At 42.5% G+C, this 20,232-nt stretch overlaps 1 protein-coding gene across 1 annotated transcript in view; it reads left to right on the top strand.

Moving 5' to 3' along the window:
- The first annotated feature begins 3,254 nt into the window (after nucleotides 1-3,254).
- The window catches only part of TSPAN14 (tetraspanin 14), a 34,721-nt gene continuing 17,743 nt past the window's right edge, over nucleotides 3,255-20,232 (top strand). The window contains exons 1-2 of the mRNA XM_082285789.1: nucleotides 3,255-3,548; nucleotides 17,151-17,248. Of these exons, the coding sequence (XP_082141915.1) occupies nucleotides 17,168-17,248 (81 nt within the window). The 5' untranslated portion in view covers nucleotides 3,255-3,548; nucleotides 17,151-17,167. The remainder of the gene's footprint in view (nucleotides 3,549-17,150; nucleotides 17,249-20,232) is intronic.

Here is a 20,232-nt window from a genome sequence, read left to right as displayed (position 1 = left end):
GATGTAGGTGTAATATAGGAAAGAGCTTTTTATTTGAACTTAAGGGATCACCAATTGTATTTTCTATGTGTAGTCTCCTTTTAGGGCCATTAGAAAGATGGTCTGCTGCAGAGGGTGCTCTTGGTTCTGCATTTTTGTTTCCCCATGCGGGTTCTCTGTTCCCACGGCTTTCAAATTGCCTGCTCTTGGTGCCATTTGCGAATATCCACAACGAGACGGGAATGCCAAGGGATCCCTGCCATTTTCTGACGCGTTTCCTGTGATGCACTGTGGTAGAAAAAAAAAGAACGAGCAAGTTTCTCTTTCTCTCCGCACCGCTGGATGTCACTGCTACCCAGCCAAAATGCAGGTGAGCGGTAAACCCGAGGGGTTTTCTGCAGTAGAAGATTTGCTTAACAGGTTCCAGGAACAGACCACTGTAGGACCACTGAAGAAAGGTGTTGGAAAAGACATCTATCCCTGCGACCTTTTCACTTGTGTGGACGTTTTCCCTTCAAGGATAAGAAACTTGGAGGAAGAATATATTGTATTGAATGACAGTCTGCGGTATACAGATATTTCTAAGTACTAATATTTGTAGCATTTCTAAGAGGGAATAAATTACTAACAGACTCACTACAATACTTAAAAACTTTACCTATTACGCTTTTGGGGTACTAATTTCCGATCCTGCGGGGTGTGCGTGGCTGCCTTTGTTGCACACTGTCCGCAGGAGAGAGGTGCGACAGCCGCTGGTAACAGCAGGGGGAGGTGGGCAAACGCTGTGGGACGGAGGGAAAACTTAAATCACTGATTCAGCCTAATCACCTCGAATTTTAATCTGACCAGTTCCATCCTAGTTTATTATTCTTCTCATCGATCTCGAACATGTTATAAAGGCTTTCCCTAAAATATTTCTGCTTTGTCTTTTAGATCCAGCTACTGATTTCTTTGTATTTAAAGTTGCTTAAGGTCTCTCAGTAGCTTCTGTGGGCTTTGTCTCCTTGCACACCCCTCTCTCTTAACCTCATAATTATCAAAACCACGTGACAATTCCAAGTGTAACTCTGATTTCCGGATGCCTTCCTTCATAAACAGACCTTTTTTTACACTCAAAAATGGTGTTTGGTGATAATGTTGAACACATACAGTGGTGACCAGCTCTGGTTGGGCCTTTTTCCGCCAGCTACTCCTCATGATGAATTGATTAATTACAGAAAATATTGTGCAGTAGTCAGAGGAAAAGAGCATTGACAAACTATACATGAACATCAGCCTGCACATGTTCAATAAAAAATCAGATTTCCCATTTTCATTCCTGCAGGATTATTACACCTCTTACTGCTGAAGTGACTGTCTCTTAAAAGTGTTCCAATTTGCCCTAGCACTTAGTTAATGGTTTCTGTGATGGATGAGATTTTTACTCTAATTTTCTTGGCAACACAGTGAAGCACTGTGCAGAGATAATGTCAGAGGCAAATAAATGGGACACAGAGAGGCTGTTCAAACTAGCTCCATGCTAACAGTGAACACAGTCAATTCAACTACGCTGTGAACTGCTAACACTGACCATTTTACAAATGGTAAATTGCAAGAGAACCTTATTTTATCGACGAATGCCCTTCCCAATTCCACAGTCTTTACATCCTAAAGCTGCTGAATTTCCCATTTTTCCTGTTGAATCTTTGCAGTTGCTATTGTACCATCTTCCTATCTCTTACAGAATCAGCACACTAGAGCTTTCTGTCTTGGCTCTGGACTTTCTGAAGATGTGACTCAGTGCTTTGTGAGATTACTTCAGTACTTCCAAGATGGAGAAAGGATCTCTTCCAGTTCTTTTAACCATCTGATAATCCAGTGACCTTTCCAAGCTCCCCTTCCCCTCTTAGATCCTGCCTAAAATTCAGGTAGTTCTTCTAGCATCTTCTGTCAGCTTTAACACTCAGTTCAATTTTGATTTGGTTTCTAAGAAGTCTTGAGCAAGCTTGGGGGAGGCTGGCAAATACTCCCCCTCCCTTAAAAAAAAAAAAAAAAAACAACAAAAAACTCAAAACAAACCCAACCCTCCATTTATTTAAATAACTGCATGTAGGAAATGAGAAGCAATCTTGATAATGTGACTGGTGAGTGGGTGACACGCTGGTGTGTATCTGCTTTCTCAGACATCAGAAGGGTGTGGGTGAGGGGAACTGTGTATTTACTATTAATTCTAGCATGCTTTTGGTTGTCAGCTTTGATGAGTGGAGAATTAGCACACTAGAGAATTGCTAAGCTCACACCATTTGATTGCTCAACAGTTCCTTTCACTTCAGTGGGATTGCTGCTGTCTTTGTGAGCGGGCTTCATCCTGATCCAGGGGAAATAAGGATTTCCTGAAAGTCCAAGGGCTGGAGCAGGTGAAGAAAGTGTAGACAACATGAGGCAGCCTGTAAGAACACGTGTGGTGCTCCACTGCTTCCCTGGGCCTTGCCTTCCTGCACACAAAAGTATTTTCACAGTCAGCGAGGCACTGAAGACTAATTAGTTTTGCTCTATATATGAGCAAGGGAATGAAGGTGACAGAAGTGTTTCCATGTGTCAAGAGAGATCACAAGGTATGGAAAGGGAACAGAAGGAGAGCGTGGAGGTTGGGAGCCAAGCTAGACGGCAGGGGAGCACTTCCCACCTGCCAGGCGGTGGCTGCCTCAGGTGGGAGCTATCACTTGCTAACTACATGGGTTTAAACAGCTCAGCCCTCCTTTCCCTTCCCTCTTCTCTTCTTAGCGTCTCTCCCGGGAGGTGTAAAAGCCCTGGGCCGCCTGAAGACTCAAAATATTCTTCAGGATCGTTTTATGTCTTTCCTTCACCTTCCGGCTCTCCAGGTAGGCTCGACCGCGCCTTCCATATTGCTCAGCATGTGCTGTCCCGGGCATGCCGGTTCATGTTCCAAAAGCCCTGAGGGAGTAAGAGGCGCCGCTGAGGGCTATGCAGCGCTCCCTCAGCCGAGCTGAGGCGGGCTGGGCTGAGCCCCTTCCGCAGGGCCGGGGCGGGGGACGCGGCCACCTCGGCCACGGAGCGAATCCGAGATAACAAAGCCCTGGGCCTCGCCGAGGGGCCGCGCTCCCCCGGCTGCTGAGGCGCCCCAGGGCTGCGGGGGAGGGACCCTGACGGGCCGCGGCTCCCGCCCGCCGCGGGGCGGGGGCCACTGGCGCCCGCAGCACCCCCCCAGCTCCGGGGGTGCTTGAGGGGACGCCTGCCAGGGGGTCACAGCGGGCGAAGCCGGCGGGAATCGGGGAGTCCGGAGGCAGAGCTGGGCTTCCTGCACGCCCCTTTTGTGTAGAGAACGGCTGCGTGCGGGCGTGGCCGGGGACATTGCATTTCCGCGCTGCCTCGGCCCGGCGGGAGGGCGGTGGGGCGGCTCGGCACAAGGGCACGCCTGGCGCACCGGCCAAGCTGACGCGGGGAGGAGGGTCCGGGAGCGCTGCCGTGTCCATGGACTAGGCGAGGCAGCGGAGGGACCCCGCTTACGCCGACCGCCGCCTCGCCCTCCGCCCAACTCGGCGAAACTTAGCGAGCAGACTGCTGCCCCGGTGAGTCCCTGTCCGCCCCGGCCCGGGCATCCCATCCCCTCCGCCGCCTGCCCCGGGGGTCGCGCCGTCCGGAGCCCCCCTTCCTTTCCCCGTCCTGAAGCACCGGCGTTTCTGCTCCCTCTCCCCGGAGCACGTCTGCTCCCTGCAGCATCCCCTGGGGGCTGGTGGCCACCGAGCCGGGCGGGGAGCAGCCCTCCGGCCGCCTAAGTTTCCCGACAGTGCGGGGCTATGGCGAGCCCCTGCTATTGTCCTTGTCCATTAAAGGAAGCCGCAGAGGCTGGGTGAGGCTTCCTCTGGGAGTTCACGCTAGCTTGTCTCCTTGAGGTGCCACGAGGGAGAAAAATTAAAAAAAAAAAAAAAATTAGAAATAATAGAAAAAGGCCTTTCGGAGTGCTGCAGCTAGAGTTTGCCCTCTCTGTTCTCCACCGTCGCCTCGGTTGCTGCTAGGCTCTGACCTGAGCCCAGGATGTTTAGAGGGAGCAACGGCACAGTGGGTGTAAGGATTGAGGCCCGTAACTTAATTTTTTAAATATTTTAACTGTAATTGCCTGTAGGCTGTGGTAGTGAGCGACCTCTCTGACACCCTTTCAGCCTCCTGCCGGAACAGGCCCGGCCGTGGAGCGTAGGGGTACCAGAGGTGATGCTCCGTGGTCAGTTCTGTTTTGGCTCTTGCTTTACGTTCTGTACTCTATGTGGGCTTAGCGGTTTCATTTTGAGACATTCTGAATAAAAAAAAGAAAGAAATAAACTCCCGCAAAGAAACTTAATCCATGCTGTAAAAGAAGCTACTTGTTTGTTTTTTCCTTTCTTTACTAGGTCTTCCAAGGAGGTGGTGGTGAAGGTGGGAAGGATATTATAAAATAACTGTCAGGACAAAATTCTTCCAGCACTGCTTTTTTATTTGGTTGGATTTTTGTTTGTTTGTTACAGTGACAGAAGCCTTGTGACCTAGAACTCTGGATAAAATGGAAGGAAAGCAGTTCCTAGAGAATGGAAGCACAGGGTGTGTCTTGTTCATAAGTGCTCTCTGGTGAGATGATCCATCTCTTTTCTGGCTATCTCCAGCAGGGAGTAAGGCATCAGTACTGAGACACCTTATACTCGCAATAAATGTGTGAAATGCTTTGGTGTGGAAGGTAGAGGGTCTAGCGCTACCTGCTTAACTGAAGAATTGTGTGCAGAGAGAACGGGTCAGGTGGGAATTCAAGTCTAGTCATTGATGTGAAGTAGGAATGAGCTGTGGTGGAAACTATTTTGCAGCTTTTGGTTTGTATGGGTTTTGTTTTTTTCTAAAGGAATTCAGGACACTTGTGTTGGTGGAATGGTGTTCTTTATCCTTTGGTTAATGACACGGGAAGAAAGTACTTGTAGGGTGTGATCTATAACCTTGTTGTTCTGTTCTTGGAGGATGGAATATAGTGTTGCCTGTCCTTAGAAGATTGTCTTGTTCAAAACTATAATGCCACTGAAAGAGGAATTTTTAGAATAGCTTCCCAAAAGTTTGGAAATACATTTATATTGAAAAAACAATGTACAAGTAAGCTACACAGTTGGCATTTTGTTTTATTTTTGTCGATCTTGTTCCCAGAAGGACTTGCTGAAGATGCAGTCTAGGTCTAAATCACAATCACGGAAAGCTGCTTTTCTGGGTGGTGTGTGTGCAGTGTGATTTTTTTGATTTTTTTTTTTTTTTTTTTTTTTTAGTGTAAGTTGGTCTGGTTAGCATCCTTTGTGTTGAAGTGTTACCTCCAGTCATCAAATCAGAAGGAAACTCACTTAAGTTTTAATTGAGTCTTGTTCTTGTTTCTGGACACAGGCTTTGCCTGACATTTAGTGTGTTGTAGAAAAACTAATCTTACTGTTTCCTGTTTAAAGCCTCTTTCCTGTCCTTCTGGCCTCCTTGTGGGGAGCAGGAGGGTGGCAGAAAAGAAGGAAAAAGTATGATCTTTTGCTAGGAGCAGTGTCTGTGCAGAGCCTTCACATAGGTAACATACCTAACAGGACTGCAAGGGGGTGTGTTCTGGGCTACCTTTTACTAGCATTAGACCTTGTAATACTTAATGAAAGGATCATAAAAAGCTCTTGCTCTGAGCCCTAAGATGCTATTTAACTGGGATGCTTTCTTTGGTATTGAAGGTATAACTTTTTGCTCTTGGATGTAGCAAGAAAAATGTTGACATGGTGTCATGAATTTGGCCATATCTGGATGATGAATAAGTTTAAGCTGTATGCTTGCTTCTAATGAATAACTGAGGAATATTGATCCATTGGAGTGCTTTTGAGGCTGATCTCTGCTTTTCTTAGAGAGTTTTTTAAATTAGTTTATGAAGTGTTAGTGGGTGGCTACTAGTGTGCCATTACCTGTAAATGGGTGTTTGGTAAAAAAAGGAGGAATTTTTCTGCTGACAAACTGCTACAGTTAATTCTCATAGTCTATCAAGTTTCTCATCGTGGTTTAGGTGTGGCACAGTTTGAGCACTGATTAGTGTGAATAAATGAAACTCTTGTTTTAATTTCATTGTGTTTGTTCAGAATTCTCATTGGGGTGTGTGTGAGGGGAAGTGGAGTTCACGGAACTATTGTCAAAACTGTTCCACAGATCCTCTGTTTATGTACTTTTTTGCTTTTACAAAAATTTTCACCTGGGTGGGGTATGGAAAAATGTGTGGATTTCAGACACACTTTACTCGGGGGCTCTCTGTGCTATGTTGCCCTGCACTTTGGCTTCCTGTGTCAAAACTTCCTGGTTTTGGGTAGAATGGACTTCTGTACTCTGTCACCTGTGGTGTGTTTCTAAGGCTAAGAGGGCTGCAGTTCACAAAATCCATGAATGTGCTGTGGTTCTCATGTTGCTTTAAGCTGAAGTAGGTCAGATAAAGTAAATTAGATCCTCAAACAGTAAATGGTGCAGGCTGTTACTAGAGGGGAATTAAGCAGAGGTTATTTCTAGATGGCTTCTGATTGTACATCCAAAGGATGGTCGTGTGTTTTCCTCTCTGGTACTGCCCAGTCCTGAAGTCTCTGGCTCTTCCAGAGCTGTGCTGTTGGTGGCTTGGGTGGAGGCACTGATGCTGCCTTCAGCCTGTGGTACAGTTTGGGCAGGAACAGGATCCTTCTCCTTGAACCTTTGGCTCATGCTCAGAAAAAAAGCATCTCATAGAGGTTAAGCACAATGTCAGAGATAATCAGACTAATTCTTATCAAGATTAGGTATGTGTGGGTTTTAAAGAGCAAAATAGTTTGGGTCCTTCCAAGAATACAGGAATCTGGATTTTGATTTAGTGATCTAAAAAGAAGGGGGATTGAAATGTCTAGGCTCTGATGACTTAATTTTAAATGCAGCCATAATTTAACTACATAACTATGGCTGAATGTCACATTTGAAATTTTTCTGTGTTGTAAAACAACTTTATTCTGGATGAAATCTGCTTTCAGATGGTCAGTGAACTGAAAAATCACTGTTGATTCATTGCAGATTCTTCTATTTTAGGAATGTCACAGGTGAGGATAATAGCAAAGTGCAGGTGTTGAGAGTCACCTGCAAAAGTGGTGATCCTTAAAAATTGACTGTATAAGGGATTGTGATGTTTGCAGTTGAAACCACTGCCTTGCATGGCCAATCTGACATAAATCTTGGGATCAAAGCCCTCAGAGAGCAGTACCACTCTGCTTGATTATTCACATGTGAGTTCTGTTATCGCTTGTGCAGAAATCCTTTAACAAATATGCTGGCCACAACAGGAGCTATATCCAAACCCAGGGCTCTTAGCTGGATTTAAAAATAAGTTTATTTTCCTTTCTGGTTCAAAGTGTGCCTCAGCCCCTGTTTGGCAGGGGGGACCAGCACTTATTCAGGTTTCCTGTCTTTCTTCAGCTCTTTGGGAGCAAAGCAACAGTGTTTTGTCCTTTTCATTGTAGCACTGCTTATGTATGATATGTGTGAGTGGAAGAATTTCTGTTCTTACCTAGGGTGACTGCTTACCTGTGTTTCTTCTGAGAGCTCTTTCTGTGTTGTTATCTTTAGAAGTCCATGTAAAAGCTGAAAATCTTAGGCCTGTCTTCATCCTTAATCTGAACCTGTGTGGGAAAGGCAAGGGTGTAATAAACACAGGGCTCTGGTTCCCCTTGATCTTTGTAGTAAGCATTGCTGAATGTTGTCTTGGTATTGTAAACCAGCTCCTGTGGTACTATAAAAGAGCTTCTTTCTGTTTTATGTTCCTGGGCTAGAGAACAGGCATTTATATCAAACTGATAAAGATCTTCCATGTGAAGACCTGTCCTGAAACCCCCTGATGTAGCTGGGGCTCTTTGGCACTAATTGGTTCAGGGACTTGATGAGCTCCTGTGTGCATGTGGTTGTTTTATTTTGGCCTTCTCATTCTGTTTCAGGCAGGTTGTTGGTGTACAACCCCAAATATGTTCCTGTGGCCCAATGGCCCTTTCCAGAAATCTCTTTTCCTCTTTTAATGGTTTTTGTTTCCTGCTCAAAGACTAAATAATTGATACTTGAGTCTCTCTGGAAAGGAGTTTCTTCTAAATAATTGATGGACTTGAAGGTAACAAGGTGTTTGAGTTCCTGCACTTGCAGCTACAGGATGAAACAGAGTATTTGGAGGTGCCTGAATGCTGTGAATTTTAATATGTTACAAACCTCATTTGTTCAGCTTGGCAAGTGATGTACTCTTGCTTTGGGGCATAAAATGGATGCTGAAATATGTTCACTGACATCTAGAAACTTCTGGAATAGAAAACAAAGGGAATAGCCTCAAGTAACTTGCATCTGAAGGAAGACATCTGAGAGGTTGGACTTTGGTCTTTATATGACAGCAGCCTTCTGACTGCCAGAATATGGAGCTGATTCTTTTGATGCACGTTGCTTTTCCCTCAACAGTTTGTTAGTAGATGGTGCTCGGGGAAGTACTTCATGGGTGTGAAATATGCCTGCAGTGGTATAGCTGTATCTAATAAAGGGTAAAAACAGCAAAGCTTTCTACCCTGCCCTGAGTTACTTCAGTTTGGCCACATGCAAGCCTGTGGAGCAGGAAGGTTCGTCAGAAAAGTTGTCTGACTTGAAATTAATGGAAGGCAATTGGTGAGATGACTCTTGGAAGACAACAAGGTGGCTTTCTTTGCAAAGTGTCCAGCATGTTGAGGCTGCAAACGGTATTTTGGCAAAGTGGTCATAGCAGTGGTCTGCTCCTGCAAAACAGGAGGGTGTTCAACTGAGAGAGCCTGTCCAGCTGGGGCGAGTGAGAAGGGAAGGTGTAGCTCAGCTCTGTGTTGTTGTTTTCTCTGAGCTGTGGTGCTTGTGTAACTAGTCATACTGTACTGTCAGCCTGTTCAGATGGCAGTTTCCTGTGTTGTCACGTTTTTTCCATCAGGAGGTATGCTTTTCGTTTTACTAAAGGCACAGATTAGGAAGTGTTTGTGTCTAAGCTCTGTGCCTTCTAATTCTGCTGGTGTGTTAGTAATTAGCTGTTGCAGAGACTGAGGTCTGCGTTGGAAGGAGTACTGGCTGTGTCCCTTCACAGCCTTTGTTGCCCTGATCTCTAAATGGCACAGTGTTGTTCTTGGCATCATCTTGAGAGGTGGAAAGCCTGTTTTTCTTCCTTCCCCAGGGGCGGATGCAGAGACTTTGGGCGAGACAGTCAAGGCTTTCTCACGACCTGCCAGAGCACTGGCTTTTGGGGGAAGGGCTGGAGCTGTTCAAGCACAGGCTTGTCCTGAAGCAGCATTGGTTTTTGCCTTTTTAATTTTTTTTCTTGTGGTGTGGTAGCATGTGCAGGGTGCTCTGCAAACCTACTTGCTATAACTCCTGAAGCATTAGCTTGTTCCTATGTACTTGGGCTGAGACATTTATTCTGCTTAAGAGCTGACAGTGGCTAGCATTGTGAGACATTGGTGAAGGCTATTTTGTCACATCTTTAAGATTTGCTAGTGTTGCCTTAGAGGTTTATCTTCTCGTTGGGTTTTGCAAGTTTCACAAGTGTGTTTCTTTACCAGAAAGGAGGTAAAGAGATGAATTACATGGTGGTTGAGCTGTCTACGTGGCCACAAAGAACCATTTTCTCTTGTGGCTTGTAAGCTGGTGATTGTTGTCTTTAGCAAGTAAAATAAGGGTGTCCTGGTTGTGTTATGAATGCAGTTGCTGGAGGTGGAGGGCAGCAAAAGAAAGCTTTGAGAGCATTGTCCCCAAACCCTACATGCCTTTCCCCAGAAAGTAGCATTCCCTGGTGCATCACTTGAAATGAGTGTTCCTCTGGTGTTGAAAGCATAAGCCCTGTTAATTGGGGTGGGAGGGGACCAAAAAAAAGAGGTTTTATGGATTGAACTCCACATCGTGTTTCCATGACATGGAGTCAGCATTGTTTAAGCAGAACAGGTGATGACTGTAACTAGTGTTATGTGATATTGCAGTCATTTCTTAGCAGGCTCATTACTGGAGATCAGATTTCAACACTGGAATTTAAAATTTTTTTAACTAAGAAATACCTTGGTCTGGTTTAAACTGTTACAATAAATATCCATTTTATTATATGTAATATATAAGTTTACATATATAAATTCATTTTTAGGAATATTCAGTGTGAAGGCTAAGAAATTTGGTGTGGATATAGACAGACTGCACATTATATCCAAAGCAAGGAACATTTTTAAGAAAACCAACCACAAAACCCGAAGCAAATTATATGGTCATCTCTTCCTTATTGTGTATTGCTATAATCAGTCTCTTGGGTTTTTTTTCTTAAAAGAGAAAGTGAAGGTATATTCTTTTTGTCTGAAAGGTAACTGGAGACTGAACAAGTGGCATTCCTGGAAGTGGAGGAAAGTCACAATATGTATAAAAGTTTAGGATGTTCTCTGAAGAAAGAGTATTTTTGTCAGCAAAGAGAGTTGGTGGCTTCCTGTCTTATTTTTATGATATGAAGTGGTATAGCAAATGGAGGGACCCATTTTGTGCTTGAAACCTTTTGGTCTGTATGGAGGTATGGGAGGGAGCAGACAAAGTGTATGGAATAGGTTCTGTTACTGTTGGATTACTAAATAGAACTAAAATTATTCCCCAAACTGGAAGTTCTGGCTCCTCAGCTAAGATACTCACTTTGTAAGGGTTCCAAAACCTTCTGTTGGAAGGCAACAAAAAAAATCAAATTACATGTTTCTTTTAAATTAAGACTTTGAGTTTTGCCTTGCAACTGTTGATGTTACAGAGAGTGGGTGTGTATCTGCTCTAATGAGAGGTGGTAGAAAGCAGTTGAGGAGTTTGGGTCAGCTCAGATTATTCTGGTTACTTGTTCCAGCAGGTTTTGCACCCTGGGGTGAATAAATTCCTGCTCAGAATGACTAATTGGCTTCTGTGTTTCCCAATACCTGAACTTTCTGTGAAGTAAAAGGAAAGTATGACTTGTGGCTTGTTGTGTATAGTGAGTAAGTGGTGGCACAGGCAAGGTCCTATTCAGATGAAACTGCTCAATAGCTTTATTAAAGAAAATTTTCATGGACATGAAAGATTTTTCTAAACTTCTCTAAGATGTTAACGAGGCATCTTTTCAACTGTAGTGATAATATCTAGTGTTATTTTCACTGACCCTTGTGTAATCCCAACTGAATTTTAACTCCAGAAGTATATCCAATAGTGCTTTTGAGGATAGGGTCAGTGAAGGCCCTACATCCTGTGCTTCTGCTGTTCTCTGCATTTCTTAAATATTAGTAAAGAGATGGATATCTTACAAAAGGATCTGCCTCTCTTCTACTGTGTTCTCCTCATGTTTGGAAAATTACTGGCTTTTAGATGAAGCTTACATTTCCTTTTCTCTCTGTTTCCTGTGCTATCTCTTGCTTTAAGTCAGAATGTGGAGTATATGCTTTATTTGCAGTCAGCTGTTTTGAGCAGATTTTCCTTGAACTAGGTAAGAGATCCTTGCATTTTAGTTGATACCTTTGTCAAGCACCTCTGTATTTTGAAGCAGAAAGTACCTGTTCAGTTACTACTTCAATGAACCTGAGGGTCAGTAAGGCAGAACTAGCATAAATGTACTAAAATTCTGTGGATGATTGAGTTGTGCCTCTTCTCAGTGTCAATAACTAAAAATATCTGCAGTTTGAATTTACATTGTCAAGACTTCCACTGTACAGCGTCATTGGCTTGCATTCTGACTGGTTTGTATAAATGAAAATATGGAATCTCTGGAACTTCTTTTGTTCTGTGGATTTTTTTTTTAAATATTAGTAATAGCTTTTTTTTTTGCTGAGTAGGAATAAATACTTCCACACGTGGAAGCAAGGCCAGCCAGCTGTATCTTTTGTAGCTTCTGTATGAAGAACAGTGAAAAGTGAAGTTGGTAGAACTGCTGTTGTCCTCTGTTCCAGCTTTTGAGTTGCTGTGGGAGCAGTACTGAATTCTGCTTGCCTTTTTCAAGTCTTCCTTTAGTGTGGTTCTGTTAGTTTAGGAGATCAAATGGAGCTGAAAATATTCCATGAATCATAGCTTGAATAGCTCCTTGAATTACAGTTGTGCAGTGTAGAGCCTTTATGCCAAAGGATTAGTGATGTTAGTCAAGTGGGTTGTTCAGAAGAGGTTCTTGATGACCATGTAGCTTATTCTTTAGAAGGTGGAGTGTCCACTTAGGGAATGTTACTGAGTTCAGAGCACTTACATTGTGTTTTGGATGCAACTCATCTGCATAGAAGCAGTGGCTTGGCCAAAAGCACAGCATAACTTGAGTGTGAGTTATAGAGACCTGGAGCGGAGCTCTTTTGAATTACTGCTTCCTTGTTTGGGGTTTGGAAACACTGGTGTATGTTTCTGACAAGTTTCCTAAGTTGTAGTTTGTGCTGTAGTAGCAGAACAAAGCCTGGTAACTGAAACATGAAACCCTTCCCAATAGGTTGGGGATTTTTTCTTCTCTGAGGGATTGTTTTTTAGTGCTCACACTGGAGCGACTTCTGTTTGAAATATTCTTGGAGGACTTAGAGTCTTCAGCACAGTACAAAATAAGGGTCCCAAAAGATGATGTCTTAAGAATTCTGTCTGGCTTTGGCCACGTTTTCCCTTGAATTCTGAGATTTGTTGCTTGCCATGATTTTTCTGGTGAAACAGGGATAACCTATTAATGATAATGTCTTTCATCATAAGTCTTTCAGGTTAAGAAAATACCCTTTTGTTGATTAATCCTCAGATCTCTTCTAAGAATGAGCAGATATTTTTCTGCTCATCTGAACTGCAGCAGAACTAAATAAACTATACTTATATTCCTTAAGAGAAGCTTGTCTGTTCTTTCTGAGGCCCTAGTCTGAGTTCCTTGGAGACAAAATTGTAAAATCACAGGTGCTTGCTTGGAGTTCCTGAGTCATCAGCAGGACTACTCTATCTGTTTCCATGAACAGATCATTTTAAGAGCATCAAATCCTGTCAGTTTTTCTTGGCTTTTTGTTGTACCAGCTCAGCCCCTACACATGAAGATTTGATGGCTAACACCCAGATACTGTTCTGAACATTAGGAACCCTTTGGTGGCCAGCTCTGTCTAGGATGTGGAAAGAGCAGTCTATAGGTGCCTTTTAGTTCTTCCATTTTTAGAAGGTCCTAAGAATACCTGAATTATGCCTGGTCAGGGATAAGGCCGCCTTTTACTTTCACAAAAACCACTAATGATTTGGGCACCTTCAAAGAATGGCAGTAGGTTTTAAGGGCACCATGTCTTGAATGAACTGATGCTTTTTGGTATAGATTTGGTGTTGATGGAGTAATGGAATTGAGTCATGTCAAAACAAGTCATAGACCAAAGTACATCTCTTGCTGTATTTTAAAAATTCTTGCTCCTCAGCATATTCTTCTTTGTTCATTTGCTTCACCAGCTCCATATAGATGTGATGCTTTGTACTGATGAACAGTGGAGGAGCAGCCAACAGCTTGGCAAATGAATTTTTTTTCTCTTGCCTCAGTTGTGCCCCTGTTCCCCCAGCTTCATCTGTTTTGGCATGTTGGCTTCAGGCGTGGTGCTGGCATAGGCTGGCACCAGAGGGGTGCTGCATTTCCATGAGCACGCTCAAGCTACCTCTGCTTTTGCTTTCCCATCCTTGTTCTCCTGCCACCTCCTGACTGCCCCCATGCTGGCATTTGTACATGCTCTGGGAAGGTAGATTGGAAGGCTTAAAACTGTTTACTTCTTGGTGTGTGGTACAAGACTAGATTTGCTACATGATTTGCTCTGTGGCTGTTTGCTCCACTGAGTAGGTTGATGAATGGTTGTGGATTTTAGGAGGGGCAGTGAAGGGGATCAGGACTCTGTATATGGTGGCAGTATTGGCTGAACTTGGAACTTCAGTGTGACTTAGGTCTGCTTTGTAAAGTAAATGCCTGTGGAGGATTAAAAGAATTTGTGGACCTAAATCTAGAAATTTGTTTTGTTTCAGTTGTTCTAAACTTAACATCTTATCCATGAGGATTTCTCTGCATACCCACGTTAGATTAGTTAATAGATCACATCATCTGCTTTGTTAGAGTGAGGAATATACATTAGGAATACCACTGCTGTAGCACTTTGAAGGTAAGAGTGGAATTGTGGGTGTTGAAAAGCTTTGGAAACGTCAGTAGCCTCTTGATGAATGACTATATTTTTCCCCTCACTAAAGCTGTAAACACCAAGACAAAATTATATTCTACCAAAGCAGCAGTGCTCTGTATTTAATTTTTAGAAATTCCTGTTGCTGTGAGTGGGTGATAACTGTCAGCTGACACAATGTGACTTGCTTTGTCTGAAACACAGTAGAGAATGTTATTAGTCTGTGCTGCCCACATACTGCTTTAATCTTCCAAGTGTTTTTAGTATTGCCTAACCATAGCTGTGCAGCCTGTGCTGTGAATGAAGTGAATTACTGACATAGCAGATTTCAAGACTGGTAACAGATGCCTTCTGTGTTAGGAAACATGACTGCTTTTAGTATAAACACAGGGAAGGTAGCTGTGTAGCCTTGAGTGGACTGCTTCATTTGTTTGTAGTGTTGGGGGGAAAAAAAATCACATTACCTGCACTTCAGATTTATCATGCCATTCCCATACCAGCCATACAGTGTTCAGTGGTCTTTCAAGAACCACCAAAAGAATTCTGATGAGGGTAAGCACAGAGCAAGCCAAATCAGCTCTTAAGATAGGCAGATGTTTTGGAAGCTAATATCTGTCTGAGGAGCTGTTTGCTGTTACAGGACAGCTTCTTGCTAGTACTGGTAATATACCCCCCCCCCCCCCCCAATCATCTCCAAGCATTAAGTAGTGAGTATTTTGAAAGGAGTATTTTGCTTTTTCATTCTGTTAAAATACTGTGATTAGTGTTGACTGGGTCATCTTAGCAGCTATTTGAAGTGTAGAGAAATGTCTTGCAAGCTGGTGGTCATAATAGCGAGGTAGGTGGGGAGTAGTGCTTATCAGTAAGGATATTTTTAATGCTCTCATTCCTGTGAATAGTTTGAGTGAAGCTGGGACTGAACAGTTGGATATAAGTGCAGTGCCAGGGAGGGTAACCTAACAAAAAGTAAGTCTTCAGATGATGTGTATCCTTAAGGTCCTGAAATGGTGTGCTTGCTTTTTTGCCTCAAGTTATATTTTAGGCCTCTTTGTCTAGCAGAACCTCATTTTTATGAAATTTAATGATGTGCTAGCTAAATACTGTCTTCTCTTTTGTAGATGTAGCAGCACCAAAAGCAACATTCCTTATCAGCATTTTGCAATTGCTACTCCTGTCTTTTACCAGGTTGCTAATTTTCACAGGGAAGGAAGCAGAGCAGTGATGGAAGCCTCAGTGTGTCTGCATCTGGAGAATATATTTGTACTGGCAGCCAGTGTATTGCTGTAAAATGGGATTACACTCATGCAAATGGAGTCTTGGACTCTGCTCAGATTAGCAGGATTCTGCTCTTGTAGCCTCCCTTTCCTCTTTTCTCCAGGCACATCAGAATTACTGAGTTATACAAGTGTGTGAGTATTGATTGTTGAAATAGAAATTGCAATTTGGAGCTAGAAACTGAAATTAAGTTGGGAAAACCAAACTTTGTTCCTTCTCTTATATTCTCTCAGTTGTCGACTTAGATAAGCAGGAGGATGGTGCTTAAGCAAGAGTTCTTTGCTAGGATTCGTCACAGTTGTAAAGGTTCCTAAATTTTGTCTGTAATATTGGATGGGCTGAAAAGGTCAGTAACAAAATTACAAAACTTATTTTGTGTGTTATGACTGGGCCACATGTAGGAAGGTCCTTTCCAGTTACTGCCTATGCTGCCATAAAGTATGATTTCCTTTGTTTTAACAAAAGTTAAGTGTTTTTTGCTATAAATGAACTGTGTGCATTAGAAATTGTAAGGTGAAGGAAGAAAACTTGTTTTCAGTGTTTGTTTAAAATTATATGGAAAACAACATCTGAACTCTAGAAATACTGAGCTCAAGTATTAATTCACATTCTAGTCTGTATTGGATGGAATTCTCAAAGCTAACTTCTGTTTCTTCTTTAAGGTGGAGTGGTTTTTTTTATACTTTGGGGCAGATTCCTTTCTAGAAAAACAAAACCAACCAAGCAACCCTAAAAAACCTAGTTTACCTTCTCATAGCTGTGCTTGTGGTGCAGTTCAGTTGTCTGTTGCATGGTCTGGATTTCAGACTTTACTGCGTAGGCTTGGTTTTTGCATGCTGTCTGTGAATGACCAGGGTGGCACAGTACTTTTTCTTAGTTAGGAGGTGTTTGAAAATTCTGTATTCCTGTTTCCTTGCCTTTGCAAACCTTTCACTGACATTGCCGTCAAGGAAGTGGAGGGTTGAAACGCTGCTTGTCTGTGTTAGGCAGCACTCAGCAGTCCAGAATGTGAGGGCTGTGCAAGTGCTCGCTCCTGCTCTGAATTTAACAGCTTGTTCTCTGTTTTTCTTATGCATGGCATTTCTGCAGAGGTGGTTTAGTTATGATACTCTGAACAGCTGTAGTTCTCTGAAATACTTGGGCAAGAGTTGCAATTGAACCTTATCCTTCTAGTGTGTGTAAGGAAGCAAACCAAACTCCAACAGAGCAGATTGGTTTTGAATGGTGGGACTTCTGTTCTTGAATATAAAACCCCTTACAGGAGATGATCTGGTAAAGGCAAGTATGGAAGAGGCTGGGTACAGCTACCTATTGTATTTAGCAATCCACAGACACTGAGAGATTCCAGGTAATCACTTTGGACGTCCTGCTAGCTGGATTGCTGGATGTGCAATCCACAGGGTTTGTGGATAAGTCCAAGCAGCCATCTGCAGAAGTAAAACGGTTTTGAAAGAGTGAGAAGGCAGATGAATGTCAACTTGCTGATGTAGATCTTCCTAGGCTAACTGTATAGTGAGTTTCCTTTGTGGGTGTGCCCGCCCTGTTACAACATTAGGGTGCTTAAAGATAGGATTATTAAGCAACAAATACTGAAAGGGAAGTGTAGGGTCAGTGGAAGTTTGAACTGACTTTGAAATAACTCTGGATGGCATATGGTACAGATTACTGTACTCCCTTTCTCAACAGAACAAGAGAGACCTAAAAAAAAATCCATTATTTTTGAAATCTTTACCTAATCCCTGTCATTCTTTCTTTTCTGTGCAGACGCTGTGCTATAGAAGATGCACTATTACCGATATTCTAATGCAGAAGTCAGCTGTTGGTACAAATACTTGCTCTTCAGCTACAACATTGTCTTTTGGGTGAGTACAAAATGTAGAGACTGAAATAGTTTAGGCATAGCTCAATTTTATTAACTTCATTACTCTGTTGAAGAGAGCAAGTTGAAATAGTTGCCTGAAAGCAGGAAACTGATGTGTAGTATGCCCCAGACGTTTTGTAATTGAAGCAGCTTATCCTATGTGAGAAATTAATTATTATTGAAAATGTGAGGACTCAGTATCCATCTTATTTAAGTGCTTCCCTGTTAAAAGAATATCCTCTTACAATGTTTCCTTTCAGATCATCTTTGATCTTTGTTGGGTGATGTAGCTGTAAATACACTATGCAGAAGAAAAGAAAGGAGCTGCCTCAGACGTGTCAGCCGCTGGCAGTACATGTCTGCTCTGTGGGCAGCTGAATTGTCTGATACAGTCTTGAAATACTTTGCTATGGACTAACCTGCCTATAGTATTTGTTTAGAATTGTGAATGCGAAAATGTGCAACAATAGAAGTGTGGTTTTAGATGTGTATGATGGTTAAGGTTAATGGCACCTGCCTTGGAAAAGAAGGCTCTTTAAAGGTTAATGCATAGTGTTGCACTAGAAAGAATTAAGATATCTGTGAGGGGAAGGTGAGGATGCAGTTCAGATCAACTCAATAATTCCTTTTGGAGCTTTCAGGTCAAATGTTAAGAGTTTGCACCTGAAGTCATAGGAACTGCAGTCATGGAAAGGCATGGGTAGGCCTGGGTAAGTGTTGATACAGCGACTTGTCCAGTGCTAGTGGTATAGGTGCTGAAAACCACAGAACTTTTTGCTGCTGTCAACACCTCTTGTTTACTAGTGCAATGTTCTAACATGATACTGCAGCATTTAGCCACAGGGGAGTTATCCTTGTGTGAATAGCAGGGCAGAAAAGGTGTGTAGAAACTTTTGTTTCAGTAAGGGTTAATTTGCTGCAATATTGCATAGTGCAAGTGTTCAGTAGGATGATATTTTCTGTGTTGCAACAGGTCAAAAATTGTGCTTACGAGCCACCAGCTCTGCAGTTCCTTTTCTTCTGTATTGTACAAATTCCCATGTACCTGTAGTGCAGTGTGGTGCATTGAGAAGTAATACTTGCCAGACTGTTCTGGTTTTCAGGGAAATCACATCATAACTGGGTGGATGCTCTTCAGCAGTTCCTGGTGGGATATGTGAGAAATTGACATTCTTGTTCATTAATATATTAAGATTCTTCTAGACTTCTGGTTTTTTTTCCTAGTGTCTCATGAAGTGGGGTCTATGACTGACTCTTTCTGACCACCTTTTAAAAACTGAAAATTTTTGTCTTCACTGTAAGGGGAAGACAGTCAAGAACTTGCCTCTGCTTTTTCACAGGAATCAATTTTGTATCTTTTTTTCTTCTCTGCAGTCATTACATTTTTTCACTTTTTTTAAACTGTATTCTCTTGAAATGAATGAAGATCTAAAGGTTTTTCTGTTCTTTAAAGAAAAACTTTAAAAGAGATGCCAAAAATTGAGGAGAATTCATAATACAACCTGTGTTTTTCAGCTGATCTGTTGGCTGGAGGAACTACCTTTCTGAACAGGTACTTGTAGTCTTGGTAGCTTCCTCAGCAAAGAGTCTGAGGCTTCTACTGATGTTGTCAGGCTGACCAGGTCAATGATGTGCAGCTACAGCTCTTTTGATAAGATTTTTGGCACCTTTAGCTGTAGAACAAGCTATGTAAATGTTGAAGGTAGATGTCTCTATGGGCAACACATGAATCATTTAGGTGACACAAGGATTCAGGAGCCTCTGAAATCCTGCTGCCTGGGATGACTGTAAATTCACCATTTGTGAAACAGAGTAAATTTTCTGTGTGCCTTAAAAGAACTGAAGGACTACAAAACCAGAAGAGAAAATGTAACCATACCTCACAAGCAGCATTTAAGAAGGGAATGTTAATCTTGATTCACTTTCCTTGGGTTACAGGACAGGTGCTTGTGGGAACTTGTTTGTGAGCATTTGTTGGTGAGCATGGCTGCTCTAGAGGTGTGTGAGGGATGGATTTAGATAGATGTCAGAGAGCCTTTTGCCCATATAAGCTGTTAGAGCTCTCCTGTGCCTCAGCTCAGGACTGTTTATGCACAAGCCAGGTTATGTGCGTGTAAATAGTTGCATGTGTTCTTCTGTCCTACTTATTAAAGGTAAATGTTGACTTTCCCATTGTGGCTCTAAAAATAACATCAGTGACTGTATAAACTTTAAAGCATGTGGTGATGTAGTAATTTACAGACTTTTTAAGCTTTTCAGTGAGTGGTTACTGTAGTTTGTGTCATGCTTCAAATACAGTTCACATAGGTTGGGATAAAACAAAATACTGAACTAAAAGAGGGCAAATATGACTAATAATGGTGAGCTCAGTGTAATCAGCCTTTAGAAATCTGTAAGTCTTCATTCTTTGGAAGTATTTCTCTTTTTTAGGTGAGTGACTTGGGAATAGAAGGTTCTGGCTTTTAGTTGTGCACTGCTGGGTTGTATTATCACTTCCCTATTCTTTTAAGAAAGAGAATGAGGGCTCTGCCTTCCTAGGCATGATTTTGATGTGCCATTACTTTATTTTCACCTTGCTTTTTAAGCATGCTCACAAGACTTAGCTTGTCTGAGTACACTCTTGTTAATGAGTGGTGATAAGGCAGTACTGCAGCTGTTAAGATAGCGCTGCAAGAGAGCAAGATAAGAAGGCTGGACCTTTTTGTGTTTGAAAGCGTTTCGGTTTTTTTCGTCAAATAACTTCATTTGTCGTGGTGCAATTTAAAGACTGCAGTAATGCCAAGTGAAGAGCTTGGTTTTGGCACCTTTCTGTTCTGAGTCATTCTGCAATTGAGTGAGCTCTTCTGTGAAAGCTCTGGTGCTTGCTGCTTTGCCTCCAGCTGAAAGGGTTTTTTTTGGGTAGTCTGAGAATGGCACCTCATCTGGGACATGGCTTTTTCAGTGAAGTGAAGGATTGCATGTGTGCTGTGCCAAAGCCTTTTAGGT

This window comes from Coloeus monedula (assembly GCF_965178545.1).
Source record: "Coloeus monedula genome assembly, chromosome: 8".
In the NCBI taxonomy this organism is placed as follows: domain Eukaryota; kingdom Metazoa; phylum Chordata; class Aves; order Passeriformes; family Corvidae; genus Coloeus; species Coloeus monedula.
This window is presented reverse-complemented; position numbering and strand designations above follow the sequence as displayed.